Raw genomic sequence first — 25,686 nt, 5'->3', positions numbered from 1 at the left:
TGAAGGTGGTGCAAGCGCTTCCCTTTGCCCCAGCGAACGGACATGCAGGCAGTCCCCATATCCTAGCGCCATGGCTCCAAAGGCAGGTCCTGGGGCCTGGAAGCACACTGTGCGCAGACCTTTAGTTGCGCTGCTCTGTAGACGGTTAGGGTGAGGCTTTCCACATGAACAGCTATTCACATGGAAAACGAGCAAGAAACCCAGCTTCTTGCAATGGACTTATGTACGTGAAGGAAGTGTTTGAATCCTGGAGTACGTCCAAGCCTTTCGGATATCATGCAAACACAGTCAACATCTCCCTGGTTCTCCCTTTGCTGGGTGAACAGACATTGCTCATAATTTGTCATTTGACTGAGAATTATTTTTGCTTCTTTAAAAGAAGGGCTTGGGGGAGAGGGAATTGGAGGGCCAGGAAAGATTAGTGTATCTTAGAACTAAATTACATCTAGATTTCCCTTGGATTTCACTCAAAGGATGGAAAGAACTATGGCAGCTCCTACATTCACAACTACTCGAAACACACTGAGATGCATGCAAAATGTCCTAATTCAATCAGCTTGAAGAAATTATTCTTGGGGAGAGGAAGGTAGTTCACATTGTCCTTCAGTTCAGCACCTTGGACAGTTCCCTGTGGACTCAGAACTTGTCTGTAGCTAAGTGGAAAGGATGGCATGGGTTGTTATTCCCCCCCCCCCCCTTTGTAAACATTCTTTTAGTTCCAATGAGCAAGGTGATCATTTGATTATCAATCAAAACTGCATAGGTATAAAAACGTGGTAACACCCCACCCCATCGGTCAGACAGCAGGATCGAACTGGAAGACCATGAATGTCTGGTGTGCATGGTCTCCATTTCTACATCTAATTGGTTGGGAAGCAGCATTTGCCACAGGCACTGTTTAATCATATTCTCATTCCTTGCACGTTATGGCAAGGGAATATGAGTTATTCAGCTAAGAAAGCCTCTTCCAGCCAAAATAACCTGGAAGTACAGAATCTCCCAGGTATGTCATTGGAAGTCCACCAGCTGTGCAAATCCTCTTCTGTGACATAGCTTTGGCCACTACCAGGTACCATATTCTTTCTGAATAAGGAGGAACTCTATTTCCATTCACCAGGGGTCTGCTTTGGCTCAGAAATCCAGTTCATTTGCACCATACCAACAGCAATGAAGTCCTCAAGCACGCACACCCACACACCATCTACTTGGGAGGTATCACTACCAAAGGCTGGCCTCGTTTGGGTCTCCACATGAGGACCTGGGCATCGTTGGCGTTGGGTTTCACTAGTGCGTTTGGTGGGATGGGTTCCATTCGGCTCAGAATCCGGGGCTGCTCCTGCTGAGTCCTTCCCACTAGTCGTGCTCGCTGCCCCAGGAGCTGCAAGGGATCCACTTCAATGTCCACGCGCATCCTCCACTTTATAGTCTGCAGGATGATCTTCTCCTTGGTGGTCATGTTCATGGCTACTAGCCACGTGGTAAAGCTTTGATCCCTCTTAATCCTGGTCAGCAATGGTACATTGCTGTCACTCACAGGGACAGCCCACGTCACACTGGGGTAAAAATTGTCATTCATACTGACTGAGAAGCGGGAGACCTTGTTAGTGGGCCCAACCAAGGTCACCGTTTCCGTAGTGTTCCCATACCAGGGGTAGCTCACACCATCAGAGTCACTGATGGCTTTTACTCTCCCTTCTCGCAAGTCAGGAAGTTCCCAGCTGGACCTACGGAATGAAAACGAAAGAACCAGGTTATAAACGAAGCTGCACCAACAACTACTGGGTAGTTCCTGTAGTCTACAGCAGGGTGGGCTGATTTAAATCAAAGCAATTTAAAATCACTGATTTTAATCATGATTTAAATCAGCAAGCAGGAAACCTTGATTTTCCTACATTTTAACTGTTTTGCAATTATACAGCTTAACTTACATTTATACAGATTATTTTTTACATTTTCATGATGTTAGAAAATGGTGGATAATGCATTTTTTATTTACCAGATGATTAATTTTGTGCTTAGTGTCAAATTCTGTTGAGATAGGAATTTGAATGCAATTAAAAATGCAAAAAACCCATAGCATTTAAATTTTTTAAATTAGTGAAATAAAACTACCTTAAATGTGTTGGATATACATGAAAAAAAAGTTTATCAAAACAAGGTTTGCATTTAGAACTGATTTATTAACGCAAGGAAGTATTATTTGTAGTTAGTAAATGAAACTGATTGTTTCCTATCACTGTGTCCTTCAAGATATCAGATCCCGACAGATCTCATCCTCTCAGACCTAGTTTTTATTAATAGACTGGAAGAGGAAAACAAGCTTTCCTGCTTTTTCATCTTCCTACTGGTTTTTAACTCTGAATGAACTAATCATTGAACTAAACTAGTTAAATACACTGAAATGAAGAAAACATTCTCTCTGCACCTGCAGAATACACTATTTTCTGGTTGTAGGTGCTTAGCCCGTGATTTCTATCAGTTCAGCAATTTGACTTTCTTGAAAATTTTGGCAGTAAACATATACCGCTTATGTTTTTAAATGTAATTTATATGATTTTAATCAATTAAATTTAGACCTTAACATATGCTGTCATAATTTCACATAAGATTTCTATAAATAAATCTGTATTTAATTTAAATTTAAAAAGCCATTTTTTAAAAAAAGCCATTAATTTTTATCCACCCTGGTCTACAGGGGCATTATTAAAGACAAGAAGCTCCACGCTAACACTCGCAGGATGAAATGTTTAGCTGGAGAGAGAAGAAGAAAACAGATAAGAGGATAACAATTTAGTACTTGTGATCCTGCTGAATCAGTCATTGCTGCATCATCAAAATTGCTCAGGACACTCTAGGTAACATAGGACAAGCTGAACAACCCAGTCAGATCCCAGCTAGTACTTATCTAGCATCTCGATCAAAAAATCCTATCCTGCTTTTCAAATCAGTGACCAATTCTTCACAGCATGCTGGTGATAGAGACAGTCAGGCTCAGGTTTTCAAGGCCGACTAGTGAGATTTAGCCACACAAATATTCATGTTAGTCACAGATTTCAAGGCCAGAAGGAGCCATCAGATCACCTAGTCCAGTGGTTCTCAACCTGCAGCCCAATCAGCACACAGCTGCGGCCCATGTGACCTCCTCAGGGCCACACAGGTTGTATATATACACATTGTGTGGATGCAGTCCACATAACACATAGAGAGCTCCATATGTGACCCACAATGGTAAACCGGTTGAGAACCACAGACCTAGTATGACCTCCAGCATATCACAGGCCACCCATCCCCACCCAGCACCACACACTAAATCCAACAACCAAAATGAGACCAAAGTATTACAGCCCACAGGAGACTGGAGTATTATGTGCCACAGGCATAAAACAGGAGGGACCGAGGTGCACCAGGACCTGAGGCCCCCGCAACAGCAGGGAAATGAGGAAGTGAGATAGACCCAGATAATCCTGGCAGGCAACCCACATGCTGGAAAGGAAGGTGAAACCCCCCAAGGTCGCTGCCAATCTGACCTGGGGGGAAATTCCTTCCCAACCCCACACATGGTGATCAGTTAGACCCTGAACACGTGAGAAAGAACCAGCCAGCCAAGCACCTGAGACAGAGAATGCTCGGGGCCACCCCAGAGCCCTGCCCCCCCCCCCCAGTGTCCCATATCTGGCCATGGCAGCCCTGATGGTTCAGAGGAAGATGATAAACAAAATCTCCCACCCCTGAATATACTGGGTGGGTGGGGGTCACACGGTGGAGAGAATCCCTTCCTAACCCCTGCAGGCAGGCAGCTGAAACCCTGAAGCATGCTCTTCAGAAATATAAGACACATACTGGAAGCAAGCCCCAGGCTTCTGAGCCTTGCTCCCTACCACCACAACCAACCCTGTCATACAACCACAATCAAAAATCTGTTCCGCTCTCTCCTAAAACTAATTAACTCTGATTGGGAGGCTGCTCCAGAACCTCACTCTCTGGGAGTTAGACACCTTCTCATTTCCCGTCTGAATTCGTTCATGGCTGGTTTACACACATTTGTAGTTGTGCCAATATTGTCCTTTAGCTTAAATAGCTCTTCACCCTCCCTGGTATTTACCCCCTGATGTATTTACGTAGAGCAATCAGATCCCCTCTCAGCCTTCTGTTTGCTAGGCTGAACAAGCCAGCCTCTTCCAGTTTCTCCCTAAGACAGGGCCTCCGCTCCCCTGATCATCTTAGTATCTCTTCTCTGCACTTGTTCCAGTCTGAATTCATCTTTCTAGAACATGGGTGATCACAACTGTACAGGGTACTCCAAATGAGGTCTTACCAATACTTTGTTCAGTGGCATGAACACCTCTCTGTCTCTACTGGAAATGCCTCGCCTCATACAGCCTAGGATGTCACTGGCCTTTTTCACAGCCACATCATAAAGGTGGCTAATTAATAGCCCAGTGATCAACCCACACACCCAGGTCTCTCTCCTCTGTTGCTTCCAACTGATGAGCCCCAGCTTGTAGCAGAAATTCTTATTATTAGACCCTCAGTGTATGACCTTGCACTTTGAACTACTGAACTTTCATCCCATTTCTGTCACTCCAGCCTTCGAGATCAACCAGATCTTCCTGTACAATACTACTCTGTATTGACAAAGCCTCCCAATTGTGTACCATCAGCAAATTTCATTAACGCACTCTTACTTTTTCTAGCAAACTTCACTAGTAACCTCCCTCCAGTCTGATAATTCACCAGTCAGCACAACCCATTGCCTTCTCCCCTTTAGCCAGTTCCTTAGCTGCTTAACAATTCTGTACTGATCCCCATCTTCCCTAACTTAACTAGTAATTTCCAGTGTGGTACAGTGTCAAATGCTTTACTGAAGTCCACGTATATTAAATCTACTGCACTTCCCCTACCTAAAAAAAGTGTTATTTTTCAAAGAAGCAAATCAGGTTAGTCTGGCATGATCTACCTTTGGTAAATCCCTGTTGCATTACATCCCCCTTTAATTTAATGTTAATAGGAACTGTGTGGCTAAATCCTCTAGTAGGCTTTGAAAACGGCAACCTAAGTGATCATGACCCAAATGACAAGTGATAAGATAAATGACCCAAGACCACACAACAAGTCAACAGCAAAGCTATTTCCTGGAGTCCAGTTTTTTGCCTTAGCCACAAGAACCTCCTCCCCTATGCACTAACATGAGCGCAAAGAGAAGGTCCTTCAGCTCGGGAGCCATTTCCCCACTGCAGGGAGCAATCAAGTGCCTCCTACAAGTACAAGTTCAAATTCTTGGTTTCTTTGCAGATTCAAAATCATTGTGGACGGAGGTCTTTGTTTTGCCAACCCAGCTGTAAATTAATTCAACTGCAGTCTAACTAGTTGGGCAAATTTCACTTCGAGTCCGTTAGGTAGCGCTCTCCCTCATCGGCTCTCTTCTGGGGAAAGTGGCCTTTTCTACCTGCCAGAGTTGCCACTCGTCCACTCCATTAACAGCATAATCCGGGAAGCAGTTGCCAGAGTTCTGAGGCTGGGTAGGGAATATTTTTATTGTACTACCGTGAGAACCAAATCCCTGCAAAGCATCCTGGGAGAACAGTCCAGATCAGATCTTGCTGGAGTTAAGGTAGCAGAACTCTGAGGGGTATCCAGAAGAGGAGAATTATTCTGCGCCTATTTGGAGATCCAGGACAGTTTAGATTTTGCAAAATGCCCGATAACAAGACCAAGTACCGGATCTCTCATCCTCCTTCTGAAGTTGCCAGAAATAGAATTTTTTTCCCTCTTTTTAGTTTTCTGAATTAATTTATTCTGATTTTTAAAAGCTGTTCCCTGCACCAGGCAATCAAACACAGCTATCAATGATTTTGTTACTGCCCTGTCTTAGATCAGGTAAGCACGCTGGACACTGAAGGGTCTTTGCTCTGAAAGGTTAGCATTATCAATGCAAGGTACCAAGAAAGGGGAAGGGGTCAGAAGAGGGTAAAAATACAAGTGCACTTGGCTTTTATTGAAGTCTGTTGTTAATTCAGAGCTTTTGCCTGTAACAGTTGTGAGGCCAACAGCTGCCTACAACTGCATCTCCTGGCAAGTGACAGCTGGGCTACAGTTTCCTGAGATGTCGATAAAATCAATTCTCTCTGACATTCCCAAACATTCACGAGTCAGTGCAAAAACTACTCTGACCTGCTAATTGAATGCAAGGATTTGGGTCATGCATTCACTCCCTAAAGCAGCAGGCAGGTAGGCAGCACTTCAGAGATGCAAAGCTGCTCTTTCCTTTCCTCTTGAGTTGTTCTTTTTCCTCGCACAGCTCAGTGGCACAGAGCCCACCATGCCACACCCAAACGTGGTGCCACTGAACAACCCAGGATCCAAGCCTGCAGAGCGCGCCAGGCAGGAACATTCTCCAACTGCTGAGTCAGAATTCAAGAGCAAAATACTTTTACATCTTGCTTCTTTTCTGGCATTTTAGATAAAGGTGACATTTTACAAAATTTGGCACTTTTAAAATAACAAACAAAAACTTTGAAAGGCACCAGATTACACGGTGTGTTTTCCTCAGGGCAGGCATAGAATCATAGAATATCAGGGTTGGAAGGGACCTCAGGAGGTCATCTAGTCCAACCCCCTGCTAAAGGCACTCCAGACCCTCCAAGGGTTTTACTTCCATCCATTCAAATTGTGGAGATGCACAGAATTTCGTGAGAATGCAGAGAAACCACTGTAATCATCTCATCTGACCTCCTGCATACCACAGATCACAGAACGTCAACTCCCTTCTGTAAGTAACCTGTACTCTACTTAGCTAATAACTTAGGGATGAACCGAGCTCATTGGTTAGAATGGCATCCAAATTCAATGTAAAGTCTCCAAGTGGTGACCAATTTCCCACCTCCCCCATAAGCTGTTCCAGACATGCTAAACAGTTACATTTTATTCGCAGTCTGAATTTTTTCTAACATCAGATTCTAGACACTGCATCTTGTTACAAGTTGGCATCTTCCTACGTAGGTCTAACCTTAATAAAGCCACCTCTTCACCTTCTTTTTGATAGGCTACGTAGCTTGTGCTCTGTTGTAATAACTGGGCCTACAAAATTACCCTAACTGTGAGCTCAACTGTGAAAAGTAAGTGAAAGTCCATCAAATGTCACAATAACCTATAACAACAAATGCTGATGGGAAAAGGTGTAAAAAACACAGACTGAATTAGCCCAAACAAAAAGGCCCACTGATCTAACTCAAGGGCTGCGCTAAGATCACGCTTTGTAAACAAGAAAAGTGCGGAACCAGAAATCAGTGAACCAAAGTTGGTATGTTGGAAACTAGGCCTAACTGGTGGACAAAATAAGGAGAGGAGAGGCTATTCCACCCATCACTGCCCTTTGGAGGTCCTCAAAAAAGAGACTGGGAGGTGGGGGGGAGAGAAGCTGTCCCTCTAACACCGGCTGGAAACTGAAAATAGGGGACAGAACAAGATTATCAGGGTTGCCACCTTCTCCTGGGACCCTGGACCTTCTTCATGTTAATCTTGAAAGGTGCCCTGACCAGACCAGGCCAGAGAGAAGGGAGCCAGGTGACATTTCCACGTCCACTGGCTCTGGCTAAATCCCGAATATCATCCCCTACTCCTCAAGTATGTCCTCTTCCTTCACCACATTAATTCTTCTCTTCCTAATCTTTCTAACTTCAAATGTCTTCCTAACGTCTAATAAGAATCTGGCTTAGCCAGTCAAGACTGCATATCTTGCAGCCCTGCTGTGAGCCTGTGACCAGAAAGAGCAGCTAAATGCGATGTCTAAACAGCCTTATGCTGGTACGAGTTTGCCAGGTCTCGGTGCTGCTGATCAGACCTTGTGCTGGGCCTGAGTTTCTCCAGCAGTGAGGTCGCAAGTGAAAGTTAACACCAGAGACAGCAGCTGCATTTTCTATCTTTGCTGTTCTTTCCTCTCCCCTTTTGTGTGTCTTTGTCTTGTCTTCATGCTAATCCCCAGAGCCAAATGCAAGTGCCCTGACTCCTGCCCCACTGAAAAAGCAGCACCTGCTTCCATAGGCACCTCCTCTCCACCGCATGGAATTTCTTGTAGTGGCAGGGCAGGCTTTGGTCCTTGGTGCAAAGAAGGGGAATAGAAAGAGGGAGCCAGACTGTTCTAGCCTGTGAGATAACAAGAGAGGCTGCTTTCCACAGGCAAGCCATCAATTCAGCCAGAGCTCACTGTCAGTATCACCCCCGCCCCCAAGCTGCTGCTAATGGCAGTCTGAGAAACCATCCCGGGAGTTGCTCAAAAGACAGCTCAGCAAAGGAAGCACCTCTTCAGGGACAGCTTTTATTTATACATCTGATGAAGTGGGTTCTAGCCCACGAAAGCTTATGCCCAAATAAATTTGGTAGTCTCTAAGGTGCCACAAGGATGCCTCGGTTTTTTTTGCTTGTTTGTTTTTTGCTAATACAGACTAACACGGCTACCACTGAAACCTTTTATTTAGGGTTATCCTAGATCTCACAAAACAAAGAGATCAGCTCCCTGTCCCTACTCCCATGACATGCACTCTGCCCAGTCATCTAAGATGCCTTGGGCAGACCCCTGTGCAAACAGCTTCAACTGCGCCTTGAGTTTGGGTCTGAACCCACATCTCCAGAGGTGACAGGTGAACAGTCCATGCACCGCTGCGCATGTGCACACTCACACTTGTCACTCACCAGATCACACCATCATTAACTAACTCCCTAGTCACCTATTGATCTCACACCCTGATCAGAAATCAATGTATTTCGGGAGGTGCCATCACACAGTACACACGGTGCACACTGCAAGAATCAAATCTGAATCAAGTCGTCACTGCAAAGAAATCAATGCCAATCCCTGCCTGTTTTCACAGCGCCCGACGAATGCGTTTTTAGCTCTTTACAGACCTTTAGGGGAGGGGAGAAATGTTTCCAGAAAGAATTGATGACCTCATTGTATGGCAGAGAAATCTCTCAACCAGTGCAGGGCAAGTTCAGCACATTTCCCAGTTGCAGAGCAATTATTTAAATATGGCCAGAGTGATTACTCAGCAGGACTCATTCCAGTGCACTGCAGCAACTGTGTCTAAACCAGCAGCTCCTACTCCCCAAAGGAGGGTGGGGAGAGGGACAGGGAGAGACAGCACCCTCTACATACCACTTACAAGTTCCCTGAAAATTCACAAAACGAAAGCGTAGGCACTGGCTATATCCATCGCCGTTGAAAAATCTTTTTATGTCAAGAGGAAGGATAGTCTTGTGGTTAAAACACTCAACTAGGACCTTGGGCAAATCCCTCAAATCAAGGTTGCCTGAACAAGCTTAATTCAGCCCCCTTGTGGTATGCATTAAGATACAGTCATTAATTGCATGAAGACATGCAAGTGTTTCCACAGGACCCCTGCCTTATTCAGTGCACAGGACGGATGTCCTCTTGGGAGCAACAGGGTGGTGTCGTGAATAAAGCTGTTGTTTGTAGGACCCCTGCCTCATTTGCTGCAGAACCTAGAAAGTGAGATGCAGGTAAGTACAGGAAGAGAACGGATGGTTATTGCAATTAATTGTCACCCAGGGAAGATGGGGTCTATCCCTGCCTCTGCCACAAATTTCCTATGGGATGCTGGGCAAGTCACTTAGACCAAAATGTTCACCGATGGTCACTACTTGATCTAACCTGTTGCTCATTTTCTGAGCACTCAACTCAAGCCTGATTTTCAGACGTGCTGAGTGTGGACAAACGGAATTCAAGTCAATGGGGCAGACCTTCAGCTCATGTAAACTGTCCTGGTTCTATGGAGCTCAGCCAATGCAGGCTGTCCTACCCCCCATGAAGCGAAGATAGTCACAGCAACTGAGGGTCTGCCCCAATAGAAGTTGCAAGTGCTCAGCACTTCCAAAAACTCAGGCCTTAGCTAGCCATGTTGGGCACCCAGTCCAAACGCAGTGAAGGCCTCTCCAAATTTTGTCCCACATCTCTTTGTACCTCAGTTCCCCATTTGTAACCTGGAGATAATACTCTGCTATGTTGTGAAGATAAATTCAGTTCTGTTTGTGAGGCTCTGATACTACAGCACTATAGAAAAGGCTGTGAGGAAATTAATAGTTCTGTATTCAGAGCAGTTTGGACAGTGTGCAGTAAGGAAGGCGTGGAGCCTCTCATTGAATAATGAGAAAAAGAAATATTGAACAGCCGCCTCATTTCCTGAGCACCGTCCATCTGTGCACTGGACGAGCCAGGGTCCTATGGGGAAAACCAGCATGTGAGCATGTAATTAGAGACTCCTAATGCATATGCACAAGGGGAGAATTAAGGTGGCACAGGTACTTCCTAACTTCCAAGTGCTGGACTTTGTAACTTCAAGAACTGTTCTCTTGACATACGGTGGGGTTTTAAAACAGGGTTTTATTCCCACCTAGGCGGTGGAAGGTGGTACAGAGATTTGAGCCCTACTAGCCCACCTGAGCTGGATTCAAACCAGTGGACAAGAAGGGAAATAAAGGCAAAGGGTTGATAATGCAATACTGAGCCTAGGTCACATCTCTCTCCTGGGGCCTGGACAGAAATGGGAGGGTGGGGAGTCTCCTGCCAAGCCTGTTCTAGTCACATCCCCACACAAACACTTCCCTTCTGCTGATGGCCACCATTTCCTGCTGGGTTCTTATAAAGTCTGAAATCCCCCAGTCGCTCCCAAATGCCCCTGCCTGGTTGGGGTGGGAGAAGGAGGAATCTTAAATAGTGAAGGCAGGGGAACAGCCCCCTAACTGGTGGCACAGCACCCCACCATTCCAGACCATCCCCACAGGGAAACATTCCTTGTTTTCACGTAGGCCAATTTCCGAAAGACAGCTGGTTAATAACAGGGGCGCATGGGAGGACAAACCTAGCTGTGTAGGGCACTGATCTGCAGTCTCTGTCTCTCTCATGTATATATAATCAGAGGCAGCTCTCATGACTACAGGTGGTCACAGGGTGAGCTGCTGCTAGCATTTCCTCCTGGGGTTACTATCTGTTCCGCTCTGTAGAAGCCTTGGAGGCAAGCTCCAATGGGTAGGAGAGGGCACCTGGCACTTTTAAAGTCTGCTTGCAAGATTCCTCTGGCTTCATTTGGTGATTTCCTTTGTGTTTGTTTAGTGCATTTTGTGGGAAATTTGTGTGGGGACAGCAGATCAGGTATGCTTGCAAGCCCAGCATTATGCATCTCGCACACCTCCTGACAGGAATATCATTGGGATCAACTGTCCTTTCTATTTGCTCACTCAGGGACTTCTCTCTCTCCTGCAGGAATTCAGTGGTGACCCGAGCATTACTGGTGAATACAGCACAAAGGCATACGGAAGACATGGCGATGCATAACTCAGCTGCATTCTCATGACCGCAGAAGACAGAACTTGTCTCTACGAAGCCAGCACTGGCCCTGCACCATGCTACATAGTCACTGTCACTGAGGTCACTAATACTTTCAACCTGGTGACCTTGCTGCTTGGTTTCTATGCCCCCCTTCCCCAGACACACAACCACACATCACCCACAGAATTTACCAAAGGCCAGGAGAGGTCAGCAAGGGTCAAAGCCATGGCAGCATTACTTTTAAAGGGGCTAAATAACATCAGGCCCATGAGTATCTGCAGCTCTATAAGCAGAGGATGATACGATCAGTAATCAGGTATTTTATAACTGCCAACTGTTTGTTGTGAACACATTGCCAGCCCACTTACAGTGTTCAGTGCACCCCTATGGCACTGTCCTCACACGGGGCTGGAAAGACTTCTACTGACTTCAGTGGGCTTCAGATCAGGTCCCCAGCAAGCATGTATGAGACAAGGCACAAGCTTAACATAACACGTTATTGCAGGAGAAATGCAGTGAGTCAATGACCTTGTCTAGTCAGTGCAAGACCCTGCTTGAGGGAACTCTGAGAGGAAGGGACTGTCATCAGAAGCAGAGAGAGGAGGAGAGTGAGGGCCAGAGGGACACGGGGGGAAAGGCAGAGCTCAGTTGCTCTCTGATCAACTCTGCTGCTCGGGATCAAAGCATGGAGACAGAATGCCGAGCACTTTAGGGTCCCATGAACCTATAAAAAATGCTGCCCCAACAGTACGTCTGCGATTTCTAAAACAAGGTCACCTTGTGCCTTGCCTGCCACCTTCTCCCCCTTAGCCAGGGAGGGGTCTAGTGGGGGATGCTCACTGGGGGCACTGAGCTCCAGCAGCAGCACAGATAGATCACAGGACACGGCACACACAGGAAGCTGGACCCTGGAGGATCCCAGCTGCAATACATCTCACAGCAGATTCCCTGTCAGTCGGACCCGGCTCCCATCTCCCACTTATCGCAATCTAAACCAAGCTCCTGTTTTCCCCGCACAGGCCCGCTGTGCTGCTTTCCTTCTGCTCCACCCTAGAGAACGCCTCCAGTCAGCATCCAGCCCCACAGCTGCAGGGGGACTGTTCTCTGCTCCCACAGACACGATGGAACCCCATCCTGTGTCCAATGTCTTCCTACCACCCTCAAATTCAACCTCTCCTCTCCCTTCCATGCGAAATCGCTCATCTCTGCCCTGCTGCTCTCCCGCCTTCACCAGTGCGGTCTGTTCCTCTCGCATCTTCGCGCCAGCGACCTCATCCTTCGCAGCCCTGTACAAAACCCTGCTGCCAAGTCAGCTTCCTTCCCCACCACTGGCTCCCCTTTGCACTGCCCATCAACTCTGGACAACTCCTCACCCGCAAGACCCTGCTCAGCGCAGCCCCTGCCCCACACATCTGGACTGGTCTCTCTCCCTGGCCTCCCAAGAACACCAGGTTCCAGACCCCACTGGTTGACTCCGTGCTGTCTCTTTGCTTTGGGCGACCTTCTGTGCACTAGTCATCACGCCCTAACTCATTCTAATTGCTCCTAAAACCTGCCTTTGCAGCATCGCCCACTGAGGAAAAGGGGCTGGAGCCAAACAGCACTGGAGTTATCGAGCCTTGTGCCCTTAATCCCCTGACCATCTGGTTTTCCTCCTGAGACCCTTCCCCCTCCCACGCCTTTTTCCACTATAAAATCACTGCATCTGAAGAAGTGGGGTTTTACCCACAAAAGCTTATGCCCAAATAAATCTGTTAGTCTTTAAGGTGCCACCAGACTCCTTGTTGTTTTTGTAAACTTTGTGGCAGAGACAGTGTCTGCAGAAGCAGCTAGCACACTCCAAGCCCTACTCTGGCATGTATCACAGCAAGCCAGAAAAGGAAAGGGTCACCTGACCATCCCCCAAGGACCATGGCAGCCATGCCATCTACAATACTACAGCCATCATGACCACAAGAGTTAAGGTTACAAAATGGTTTCCTTTCTAACCTGACCCTCATCTCCCCCAGTTTTCACATGCATCACAGCCTGTTCTATGCTGGGACCCTGCTCCAAAGGTGAGGGGTTTTCCCAGCGTGAGCAGAATGCTCTCTGGCATTTTTTGTTACAGAGGTGTGGAACTAATTCCTCTCTCCCCATGCTTTCAAGGCAGGACCAAAGCACAAAGAGGCTGGGCCAAGTCATAGCCCGAGCCTGGCCTGGTCTGACTTTCATTTAACAAGCATGTGCTACTACACACTGACGCTGCACAAGAGAGCGTCCCCTTCAGCCTACAGGGGCACACCTGGCCTGACCCAGCTCCTGGCGAAGGTAACAGGCTCCTTTCCACTGACTCCCCTGGGGGCTAGATCAGGCCCTGAGACATGCTGCACAGCCAGAAGAGCACACGCTGGTAAGCCTGAGGCAATCCCAACTCCAACAGCAAAGCTCTTAAATCAGCAACAGATTTTCTGTTTGCCCTTCAACTAAATCTAGGAAATTAAATGAAAAACAGGCCGCGTCAGTGCGGCTTTTAAGCTGTACTGTTAATCGGAAGATGTGCTTAGGGCGCCTGCAGTGCTTAATCTGTAATGAAAGAGGTGCTGGGGCTCAAGCAACAAGGAAACAGGGCTCAGCCCTGGCACAAATGAAGCACTGGGCATCCACCTGAGACTCTGCAGCCCTGGGTTCAACTACCTGCTCTGCCACTGACTTCCCAGGTGTCACTTGACCACTCTGTGCTTCAGTTCCCCAGCTGTACAAGGGGGTAACAGCACAGCTGTACCATACAGGGGTGCTCTGAGAAATGCTCAGATACTTGGTAATGGAGGCCTGTGACAGGGGATCGAGTACCTTGAGAGGCTGGCCCAGGGGGTTTGCTGGGTTGTTTTATTTCTGTTTAGCACCTAAGCCACATCCCACGCTGGCACCATACGACAAAGATGCTAAATGGGCGGGTTGACTTATATCACGGGGGCTTCAGGCAGATAAAGATGAAAGGTTTTTTTTTTTTTACTGATCCTGCCCTTTCCCAACTTGGGAGAAAAGGGCCATACCAAGCAACTAACACACATCCCAGGGTTTGGCAGCATTAGTACATGGACTGTCCCACTCCCAGGAAATACCTACTGACATCCTGTTCTTCTCATTATACAATTCCCCGTTGATTTAATAGTCTAACATGTTACAGTCATTAGTGACCCTTGATAGCAATATCTGGTTCCCAGGTGTGTTTATGGGCTATAATCACCCAAACCCATAAACTAAACCCCGAGGGAAGAGGAGAAAAAGAAAGCATCCCAAAAGCACAAAAAAACCCCAACCAAAAAGCTCCTCTGAATACTTGATCAGCCTGTCACAGGGCCATCCGTCTATCTAGGTTCTCATGTGGCCCTCACGACCACAACCTGAGAGCCTCACCATCATGAATGGATTTTATCCTCACAACACCCTGGTCAGTCAGGTCGAGAAAAATCCGCCCCATTTCACAGCTGAGGAACTGACTCACAGAGAAATTCAGTGACTTGCCCAAGGTTCACACAGGAAGTCTGTAGCTGAGCCAGGAATTGAGCCAATGTCCAATCCACCAGGCCACTCTTCCTTCTGTGAGCACTTAAGAATAGATCCATTGATCAATCAGGAATGCAGAGTTCAGTTTCCCCCAGCAGTGTCATTGCAACTGGGTTACACACATGGGCAAGCTCCTCGTTCTGGTTCCTGTGTTAAATTTGCAGCTCAATATATTTTTATTTTGTCACGGCCCTGAGTGCTATGAAACCCAGGATATGGAACAGGGCTGAAAACACCCTGCTGCTGGAACATGGGCATTTCTTGACTTTGGCCTAGGACAGCTGCCTCCATGCTGCTTCGTCTAAGCACATGGATGGGGAGTGGGCTGAAACAGCGGGGAACGGGCAGCGTCTCTGCTCCATCCCCAGCACAGCTGCGTCATTGCACCGGGAAAAGTACCTGCACTTGGTGCAGCCAACTTGTTACCCCAGAGCAGGGGGAAACCTAGGAAGCAAAATATGACTGAGGTGCTCCAAGGGCCAATTCCCAATGAGAACGAGACTCCAGAGAGGAGAGGAAGGATGGTCCAGGGGTTAGAAGCTGGCTTGGGACTCATTTTCTGTGTGTTTCAGCTCCCCATCTGTAAAATGGGATAATAGTACCTCGCTGAGGTGTCATGAAGGAATGTTCCCCTCCCCCACAACAGTACTGTTGGCGTAAATACCTTAAAGATTGTTTGGTTTTTTAACGTATACTAATAAAATCTAAAAACAAAAAACAAACAAAAAACCCTAAGCAGTGTTTTTACCCTTTACAGGGAGCAGAGCCAAAGACTCCAAAGGCTTGTCTAGATGGATAGTTAGTGTGCAGTGAGCTGGAGTGTAAATCGATAGTGCACTAACTGTCTGTGTGGATTCTACTAGCTTGCACCAAAAGTTCACTAGTGCACTTTAACTCTGCCACAGTTAGCAACAGTGCGGGTGCCAAGCCTGGATAAGAGAAGAGGGTTCTGCAGTTGGGTTTGTGACCCACTCGGATAAAACCTTACCGCACCAAAAATAGTAAGTTAAACCAAAACCTGAGGACGGTAGGTGCAGCTGGAACTCAAAACCCAAGTAGGACAGAACTCAGTGGCAGCTGAAAGGAAGCCGAGAGCTCAAGACATTGAATCCTGACAACCAAATCTGAAACAAGAGCAGGTACATGGAATGTATGTACTTTATACAGTATGGGAAAGCTAGCACAGGTTACACGAGACATGAAAAAATACCCTCTGAATGTACTTGGCCTCAGTGAGACAAGATGGGCAAGGAATGGCAAGCTGGCGTCAGGCGGTGCTAAAATCTCACACGGGGAAGGCCAAAGAAGAACTGGCAGAGGACAGTGAGAGAGGATACTGAATGTGGTGGCATCACCTGGGCAGAAATACCACAACTAGCGAGTGACCACAATCAGGGGGGAACTGGACTGCCTGGTGTGTCAGCGGCACAGGAGTGACAAAGATCTAAGGCAAGTGCACTTTGATCTACCTCACTCTGAAACATGAGTAGGTCGCTTAATGTGCAGTAGCAGGACCCACACAGCCAGTTACTGGACAGCTAGCACATGGCAGATTTACGCCCCAGGTTACCATGCGCAAACTCTCTGTCTAGACAATTCCCCAAATCCCCTAGGGACATGGCTATTGCTATGGACTATACATAGAAGATTCTCAAATACTATGGTGATGGGCAACAACAGAAAACCTTTCCATCTACACAGAAAACTTACCAGTATTACTATACCAGTATAATTATACTGCTACAGCTTCCAATATGGATTGTCTTATGTGGAATAACAGATTTTCAGTTTTGCTTATGTTATATAATAATCCTAGTAAATTTCCCCATGTAGACAAGACCTTAGACAGATGAAAGATAGTATGTGAGGGCCTCAAAATCTAGGGCAATGGGGGCCATAAGTAACTTAGCTAACGAGATCCAGTAAGAGAGGCTTTTATTAGCATGCTTTTCACAGAACACGCCCTAGCCCACACTCACATGCTCTGCTTCACTTTGCAACAAGGAGGAATCAGACTAGGTATCAAGAACTAAACTTATAAGGAAAAAAACTCCCATGTAACTCCCATTTGCAAATAGCATTACTGTATACTTCTGCATTTGTATCCTTCATGGTAAGCTCCCTTCAGAAACAAAACCAAGCTGTATTTTATAAAAGGGGGACTTAGAACCCTGAAAGAATTGTGAAACTCTTTGCATCAAAAAACAGAACAAACATGTAAAAGAAAACAAGGGAATTCAAACACAAAATACTGCATTTAAAATAATGGTATGACCCAAGTGGAGAAAAAGGAAGGAATTACTCCAGATGATAATACCTAGCTCTTTTCCTCCATAGACCCTACAACACTTCACAATCTCCACAATCTGCATCCAAGTGTCACAATCTCCCTTTTACAGGGTACAGAGAGGAGAGTGACTTGCCCATGGTCACAAAGCAGAGCAGTGGCAGACAGCCCAGGTTTCCGAAGTGCAGTGCTCTATCCACTAGGGAACACTGCCTTCCATTATGTACCCAAACAATGGATATAACATGGTCAGATGCTTCCCTCTTCACCCCAACACATACACTTTGATGTTTGTTTTTAACACAGCTACACATTGAAGCAAGCCAAAGCTAGCAGGCGCCCTTATATTTGAACCTCCTGCATTCTGGTTTACACCCAAACTCAGGCCTGGTCTACGCTGCAAAGTTAGGTTGATGTAAGCCACCTCGCATCAACCTAGTTGTGCAGGTGTCTACATTTGTGCGTGTCTCCCGCCAATGCAAGTGCCTCATCATGGCGACGCAGTAACACGGCCATGTACTGATGCTGACGCAATGCGAATGTAGACGCTGCGTGACCTGCGTCGACCCTAACAGTCCTCCAGCAGCTGTCCCACAATGCTTGACAATGACTGCTCTGGTCACAATTGTGAGCTCCACTGCCCAGCAGTCATGGAGACCAGAGGCCACCCTCCCTTGTTTAAAAACCTCATGAATTTTTGCAACGCCTTTTCTGGATTACCCAGCTTGGCGAGCACACCCAGCTCTGGCCTGGAACAGACAGGAGGTATTGGATCTCCTGGACCTGTGAGGAGAAGAGGATGTGCAGGCACAGCTCCAGAACAGCCAAAGAAACATGGACCTCTATGAGCAGATTGCACAGGGGATGCAGGCAAAGGGGAACAGGGACTGGCAGCAGTGACCATAAGAACAGCCAGACTGGGTCCGACCGATGGACCATCTAACCCAGTGTCCCGTAGCCAGTAACCCAGGCTCCCGAGGGAACGAACCGAACAGGCAATTTCATGCAGTCCCAGCTTCTGGCAAAGCAAAGGAAACACGTCAGGCATACCAGAAGGCAACAGTCAGTCCGAGGCCGAGCCACAAACCTGCCACTTTTACATCAAGTTTCATGCGTTGCAGGGACCGCCCCCACCAGCCCGCAGAGCAGACCTGACACCTCCAAGGACCCCGAGACACACACCCCTGCCATGAACAGCAAGAACAAGGAGGTGGAAGGTGGACATGTGACTGAGGGAGGGGGCAGCTATGCTGCGAGCCAGGACCTGTTTGAGTCTCCACTGCAGTCCCAGCAGTCGAGCACGGACGAGCCCGATGCAGGGGAAGAAGCCTCTGGAAAGTGTGTAAATACATTTACCATTACTGATGGCTCCCAACCCCAGCGGAACAGGACACAGCTAATGACTTTTTATTAATTTACTTGTACTAGTAAGAAGTCGCAATACGACCTGTAGACTTGGGGGGGGGGGGGGAGGCTGTGCAGAGCAGTTTTGTTTACGTACAGAGGGAAGTCCCTTGACTCCTCCTAAGAGATCTTGATGAAACCCTCATGGAGGTCCTCTGCAATCCTCTCCCAAAACTTTTGTGGGAGAGCAGCCTAGTTTCTTCCTTGGCAGGAGGACACTTTCCCATGCCACTCCACAATAATTTCAGCAGACACCACTCTAGTAAACAGGCTAGCAGCCTACAGGCCCAGGCAGCTTTAGAACACCAGCAGCAGCTGTGCTCTCTGTTCCTCTGAACCCAGGAAGCTGAATAGCAAATACCACCTCCTCAGCCACCCCGGACCCTGAACGGGGCATAATAATAAGCAAAAACTTCCTCCGCCAAACCCGTAACCGGCGGCTGCAGCTGTGCCAGGGCAGGCTCAGCCTTCCCTGAGCTATTATACCTGCCACCCATAGGAGAGGGAGATGCACCAGGACACAACGGGGAAGTACCACAAGTAGCACAGATGCTGCAGACTCCAGTGGACCTAAAGGTTCGACAATCACAGTCTCGCCTCCCTTTGCAGTCAGCGGAGAACTCCATTGCATCACCTCCCTACAGCTTCCATCAACATTTCACAGGGCATCAAGGGTCGCATCCCCACCCCTACTGTTCTGCACCAGGGGACAGTAAGGACAACCCAGCTTCACATACATTGACCAGTGAGAGCCATCCTTCCTCTACATGTAGCCGAAATGAACTGAAATGAACATGAATGTTCTTTCACCTTGTTTGGTTCTTTTCCTTTATTTCCAAAGTCTTTATTGTATTTGTTCTTTAATTGTATATAGTGTCTATGTACTGGTTTTGGTACCCAATAAAAATCTACTTCTGAGAATGTAATTCATGTTTATTTCACAACCTATGATACCGAACGCCTAGTATTACTGAAAGTGCCCAGCTACTTGGTATTATACAGAACTCATTGGATCAGTGACAAACAGTGCAATAATTATAAAAGTACAGCACGTACCACAACATTAGCAGGTGCATTAGCAAAGAGTATTATAATCCCAAATTTGCACCAAGCACCACATAATTCCTAACAGCCCTCGAAACACAGACACGACCAGGTGAAGCACAGTGCACCACACTGCACTACTGGGACTGACTGTTAAAATGCTCTTTCAAAGCCTCCCTTAGCCAAACAGCTCTGTGCTGAGCTTTTGAATACCCTTTGCGTCTGGCTCTTCAAACTCAGCAGACAGCCGCTCCACCTCGGCTCTCCACCCTGGCAGCAACTTTCCCCCCTTAGCTTCACAGATAACAAGCAGAACACAGCAGGCAGCTAGAACCATGGGGATGTTCTTTTCTCTGAGAACCAATCTTGTGAGTAACCACCATCAGCATCCCTTCTATCTACCAAAAGAGCACTCAACTGTCATTCTGCATCTGCTGAGCCAGTAGCTGAATCTTTGCTTGGTGCTGTTGAGGCAGTTGATGTACGGCTTCATGAGCCAGAGGAGCAAGGGGTAGGCTGGGTCCTCCAGGTTCACTACTGGCATTTCAGCACTGCCAGTGATAAATCTGCCAGTCAGGAAAGAAAGTCCCTGCTTGTAGCTTTCCAAACAGTCCTGTGTTCTTAAAGGTACAAGCATCATGCACCTTCCCAGACCAACCAACTCTGAAGTTGGTGAAGCATCTCCAGTGATCCACCAATACTTGCATGACCATAGAAAAGTAGCCCTTTCTGTTGGTGTACTCTGTGCCAAAGTGGACTGGTGCCAAGATAGATATGTGTGTGTTATCTCCCCACTGCAGTTCAGGAACCACACTGCGGCAAATCCATCCACTATGGTTCTGCACATTGCCGACAATCACAGTCCTGCATAGCAGGAGACAATTAATGGCCTTGCACGCTTGCATGACAATGGCCCCCAGAGTGGATTTCCCAACTCCAAACTGAATTCCTGCTAACTCGCAGCAATCTGGCGTTGCAAACTTCCACAGTGTGATCACCTCTTGCTTCTCAATGGTCAGCGAAGCCCAGCTTGACAAAGCCCTGGTTGGGATGAGTTAGTTGGTGTTGGTCCTGCTTTGAACAGGGGGTTGCACTAGATGACCTCCTGAAGTCTCTTCCAACCCTAATCTTCTGTGGTTCATTCTGGTGTCCCTGCGCTGGAGGGCTGGGGCAAGCTGGACACACAGATCCAGGAATGTGACCTTCCACACCCAAAAGTTCTACAGCCACCACTCGTCCTCCCAAACCTACATTGTGACGTGAACCCACCAGTCAGTGCTCGGCTGTCAGGCCCAGAAGGAGCTCTCCCAGTCGGCAGCTTCTCTATGAACACCACCATCCATCTTAAATTGGTTTTTGCTATATCCCACAGCAAACGTCATTTCCCCTCTGCTGCAGTCCTTCTTGCTCTGCAGATTCCAGAGGAACATGCGTCCTGTATTTAAAACACTCATGACAATAGTGCAGAGCTGTGCAGGCTCCATGCTTCTGTCAGTGCATATTTGTAGGATTTTTAAAAAAGGGGCAAAAATTGTGGGATAGGGATGCCATTACGGGAAGGAGAAAGTTGCATGATGGGAATTGACCCCTCACTCCCAGTCACTGCTGCATGACTCATTTTTGCCTCACCATGCAGTGCAAAAATTTCCCAAAAGACAGCGTGCCGGAAAATACAAGTTGCACACTGGTATACCTACCCATGGTGCACTGCACTGTGCACTGACACAAGCATTCCTACTGCGTACACACAGCACTGACGCAAAGAGGTATGTACATATGCATACAAGCTAAATACCAGTGGTGGTGCTTTACATCGACATAATTTACATCAACCAAAGTTTGCAGTGTACACATGGCCTCAGATACTACAGCAATGCACATTACAGAAAACCCCAAAATACAGAGAACTTCAGATTGGGGGGGGGGGGGGGTGAGGGGTGGTTGGGGGGGGGGTTTTGGTCCCTTAATAAAATCTGTTTCAAGGAGCAGCTTGATTTTTCTGTACATTTTCCTTGTGTAGGAAGCACTCGGAACTTTATAATGTAGAGCCACACGCAGAAAGCATGATTCTTTATTGCCCTACATATCATGTCCTCATTTCACTCCGGCAAAGCAAGCATAAAACCCTACCATTTCTTTACTGGGAAGCATTTTACAGCCATTTTGTGCAGGAGTAAGCGGAAGCACGAGGTACACAGCATAAGACAACAAGGCTCCTAATAACAAAGCATGCAATGTTCAGACGCCGAGGCACGACCTCTACCCAGCAATACAGTCCACGTTCACTCAATTGCACACACAGCAATTATAAATTCATGTCCATTTTCACATGCAATGCACCCAGATGCCAATGCAGGGAGTATACTACAAGTCCATAAAATACACATCGCCTTTTTTAGGCTGTGGAAAACAAGACTCCAACACAACAAGCTAAGCACATGGCTCCATTTTTCAGCACTCTCCCAAGTCGTCAGCACACACTCAGCCTGGAAAAAGTAAGTTTTTAATGATGCAGAACACGAACACAAATATTCCTTTTTTTAAAAAAAAAGATACAATTCATCTACTATAAAAAGCCCCCTCTACATTCCCACAACCCAGCTGCCAGCATCTAGAGAAGGACATACTAGCCAGAGGACAGCCAGAGCAGAGTCATCAACTGATAAGAAACTGGAGCCTCCTACAAGTGCCAACAACTTCTGATAAAACACTAAGTCCACCTCTGGTTTTAAAAAGCACTCAGATGGTGCAGTCTTTCTATAGCCTTTGACTCGAATTCCTGAAGCATGACTAGTATTACATTTAAGCACCCAGCAGACTAGAACCAAAACCTACAAGGCACCTTGGCTTCATTTTAATTGGTTAACCTTTGAACACTTGGATTGATTCAAGATAGCTCTCAGGGACTCGGTTATGGATCTGGTTCGTGAATCACTGGGTGAAGTTCTCTGCCTGTGTTATGCAAGAGATGATCATAACAGCCCCGTTTGGCTTTAACATCTATTAATCCAGAGGACCCTTACAAGCCCACTACATAGAAGTTTTAAGACAAACCTTGCAAGCCACGTCTCACATTCAAAAAGGAATTGTTCCTCACCAGCTGTGTATTGCGCAGAGACTGTTTGTATTCATTTAACAGCTAAAACAAACAAAACACCTAATCCACTTCCTGCCCTAAAATGAAATTCAGAGGACAAAACCATAGGCAATCTCAGCTCCTGTCGACTACACCAAGCAGTCAAGACCACATCTCTTTCTTGGGGTTGCATCGGTAAGAGGCTGCTCGTTAAGAAGGGAGAGGATCTGAGCAGCGTAATAGCACCATACAGCAGCGCACATTTGTGATTAGGAAGGCCCGAAGATTAAAGGGTATTACTGACACTAGTACAGGGCTCTTCATTCTCTGTAAGAGAATGCCCTCAAGCCTTTTCCAACAGTTCTTTCAGTAGGGTTTTATGCAATGTGCCTAATTTAGTAACATTACGCTAGTAGTACAGTCGTTCCCTATGATAACTGGGTGTCAGCATAGTGATTAGGTGGGTATCAGCAGAGCCTGCCAGCTCCCAGCCAGGACACGCACACAATGACAATTCCACAAAGCACTCAGAGGAATGTGGATCTTTCAGCTCTCTCTGGTTCCACAGGAGGTACTCACCAGGGCGACATTTGTCAATGAACACTACAAACAAAACAGAATGGGACACCCGGATGCTCTGCATTCATGGGGAGGCTGGAAATCCCAGCATTAACAGGAAGACTTCCCGCACAACTCCCTTCCACGCAAGCAGGCAGAGAGAATCCGAACCCGCCTTAGCATTCCCAGGCAACAGGCAGGGAAGCAGTTTTGCTCACCCCTATTCTACCAAGTTGAGCTGCAACACACACACACAGAGAGCAATAAATGGCTGGCAGGATTCCCACTGTCCATGCAATGTTCATAGGTTAGCGCTTTCCCTCCTTGCATGCTCTTAAAGTGCTTTCCCTCCTTGCATGCTCTTCCCTTCTAGTGCTAGGGTGCAGAGTGGGAAATGGGGGGGATGTGGGATGGGCTGTCGGTGTCCTGTACATGCCCAGGCCACTGTAGGTGCTTTAAGGGATGGGGGGAACGAGTGGGGGGAAGGGGGATTGAAAGGTCAAAGGAATGTGGAGGGGGTGGGATAACTGCAGTCCTTTACATGCCCAGGTCACTGTAGGTGTTGTAGGGAGCGAGATTGGGGGTGAGAGTCCTTTACACAACCAAGTTGTTGTAGGTGTTACAGGTTGTGGGGTGCATGGTGGGTATCAGGCAGATGTGGGGGTGCAGAGGGATGCAGGGGTTCCTTACATGCCCAGGTCACCATAGGTATTGTAGAACTCCATGTGGTTGCAGGGTGGGGGTAGGGGTGCAGGAGGTTCCGGGGGGGGTGCAGGGGGATATGGGGGCATTGGGGGATGCAGGGAGTACCGGGGGTCCCTTACATTCCCAGGTCACTAGAGGTGTTGTAGAACTCCATGTGGTTGCGCGGGGGGGGATGCAGGGGGGGGAGGGGTACCGGGGTACAAGGCAGGATGTGGGGGTGCCGGGGGTCCCTTACATGCCCAGGTCGCTGTAGGTGTTGTAGAACTCCATGTGGTTGCAGGCCTGCACCCAGCCCACCACCCAGGTGTGGCGGCGCGGGATGGGCGGCATGGTGCCCCGGGCGGCGGCGCGGAAATAGGGCGTGCGGTAGCGCAGCACGACGGGCGAGCTCTCCTCGATGGCGGTGGCGCCCGGCTCGATGGTGGCGGACACGTCGCTCAGGACGATGTTGTCGCGCCGCACGCGCGCCTTGCACGCGACGCTCTGCAGGCAGCCCATGGCCCTAGGCGGGCCCCGGCCCGGCTCCCCGCGGCCGCTGCTCAGGGCAGGGCGGGGGCGCAGCGCCGCCGCCGCCGCCGGCCGCCCCCGCCCGGCCGCGCATCGCAGCCTGGCCCGGCCGCTCACCTGCGCCGCCGCCGCCGCCGGGGATGATCGGCGGAGCGGGCGCGGTTCGCGGCGCCGCGCGGGTCCCTCGCCGGCTGCCGTCCGCCCCCCCCACCCGCCGCACGCGGCGCCGGCTCGGCCGGGGGCGGGGAACCGCGGGGCACGTGCGCGGGCGGGGGCAGGGGCATGGAGGGGCTCAGGTGGGCGGCAGGGGCTTGAATGGGGGTACGGTGGGGCTTGGGGGCAGGGGCATAGGTGTTCACATGGGGGCAGGGGTACAGAGGGGTTTGAGTGGGGGCGGGGGGAAGAGGCAGGGGCTCACATGGGGCAGGGGTGTAGAGGGGTTCAGATGGGGCACACAGGTAGAGAGGGGCTCATATGGGCAGCAGGGATGTAGAAGGGCTCATGTGGGGACCGGGGCTTACAGTGGGGTCTGGGGTTGAGAGGCTCAGGTGGAAGTCCCAGGCAATGACAGAAGTAGAGGGGGACAGGCGGGCAGGGACTTGCATGGTAGTGGGGCCATGGCAGGGGTGAGGTAGAGTCCCCAGGGCGCAGGGGTTCACGCGACAGGGTGGGGCTTTGGCCAAGGGATAGCTCAGGGCACATGCATAGTGTTCAGGAAGGGGGCTGGGCCAGTGTGTATTGCATGGCTCCTGTGCCTCACACAGCGAGGGGAGCAGTTCATATGTGGTGTGTCAAGTGGGGAAAGGGGTGTGTCAGGGCACACGTGCATAGCCTCACATTGAGGTTGGGGGTGGGTGGTTACGCCTCGGGTGTCTGTGACTGAATGCACCCCTGTATTCACACCCTATCTACTAATGTAACAATTTTTGTGCAAATTATGCCATGTGAGGTATCATTTGAAAACTAACAACTCATTGGACCATAATATCATGATGAAATGTGCAGTAACAGTAAAGCTGTGAACATTATCTGAAATCATGGCTAAATTGTGTTTACCAGACAAGTCTGGGGAGGGCGTAAACTACTTTCTTAAAGACAAAGGTCAAGATGACACTGTTAGCCAGGTTTCAGAGTAGCAGCCATGTTAGTCTGTATTTGCAAAAAGAAAAGGAGTATTTGTGGCACCTTAGAGACTAACAAATTTATTTGAGCATA

At 48.2% G+C, this 25,686-nt stretch overlaps 1 protein-coding gene across 2 annotated transcripts; it reads right to left on the bottom strand.

Moving 5' to 3' along the window:
- Positions 1-805: 805 nt before the first annotated feature.
- Positions 806-24,484, bottom strand: FAM78B (family with sequence similarity 78 member B). 2 transcript variants are annotated; one of them, XM_074960892.1, is made up of 2 exons: positions 23,801-23,805; positions 806-1,724 (listed from the first exon to the last, which is right to left on the bottom strand). In XM_074960892.1, coding segments are annotated over exons 1-2 (525 nt in total). In that variant the 5' UTR covers positions 23,803-23,805; the 3' UTR covers positions 806-1,201. The 2 variants fall into 2 exon arrangements, with proteins under 2 accessions (XP_074816993.1, XP_074816992.1); XM_074960891.1 differs by lacking the exon at positions 23,801-23,805 and adding an exon at positions 24,200-24,484 and having other exon boundaries at positions 810-1,724.
- Positions 24,485-25,686: the final 1,202 nt, after the last annotated feature.

This window comes from Natator depressus, chromosome 8 (assembly GCF_965152275.1).
Source record: "Natator depressus isolate rNatDep1 chromosome 8, rNatDep2.hap1, whole genome shotgun sequence".
Lineage (NCBI taxonomy): Eukaryota > Metazoa > Chordata > Testudines > Cheloniidae > Natator > Natator depressus.
Note: the sequence above shows the minus strand (reverse complement) of the source record. Positions and strands in the feature narration are given on the sequence as shown.

Coding starts and splice junctions, on each gene's coding strand:
- FAM78B (XM_074960891.1), bottom strand. CDS start 24,462: ATGGGCTGCCTGCAGAGCGTCGCGTGCAAGGCGCGCGTGCGGCGCGAC. Junction 1,725..24,199: donor ACCTACAGCGACCTGGGCAT/GTAAGGGACCCC, acceptor TTCATTCCGTAG/GTCCAGCTGGGAACTTCCTG.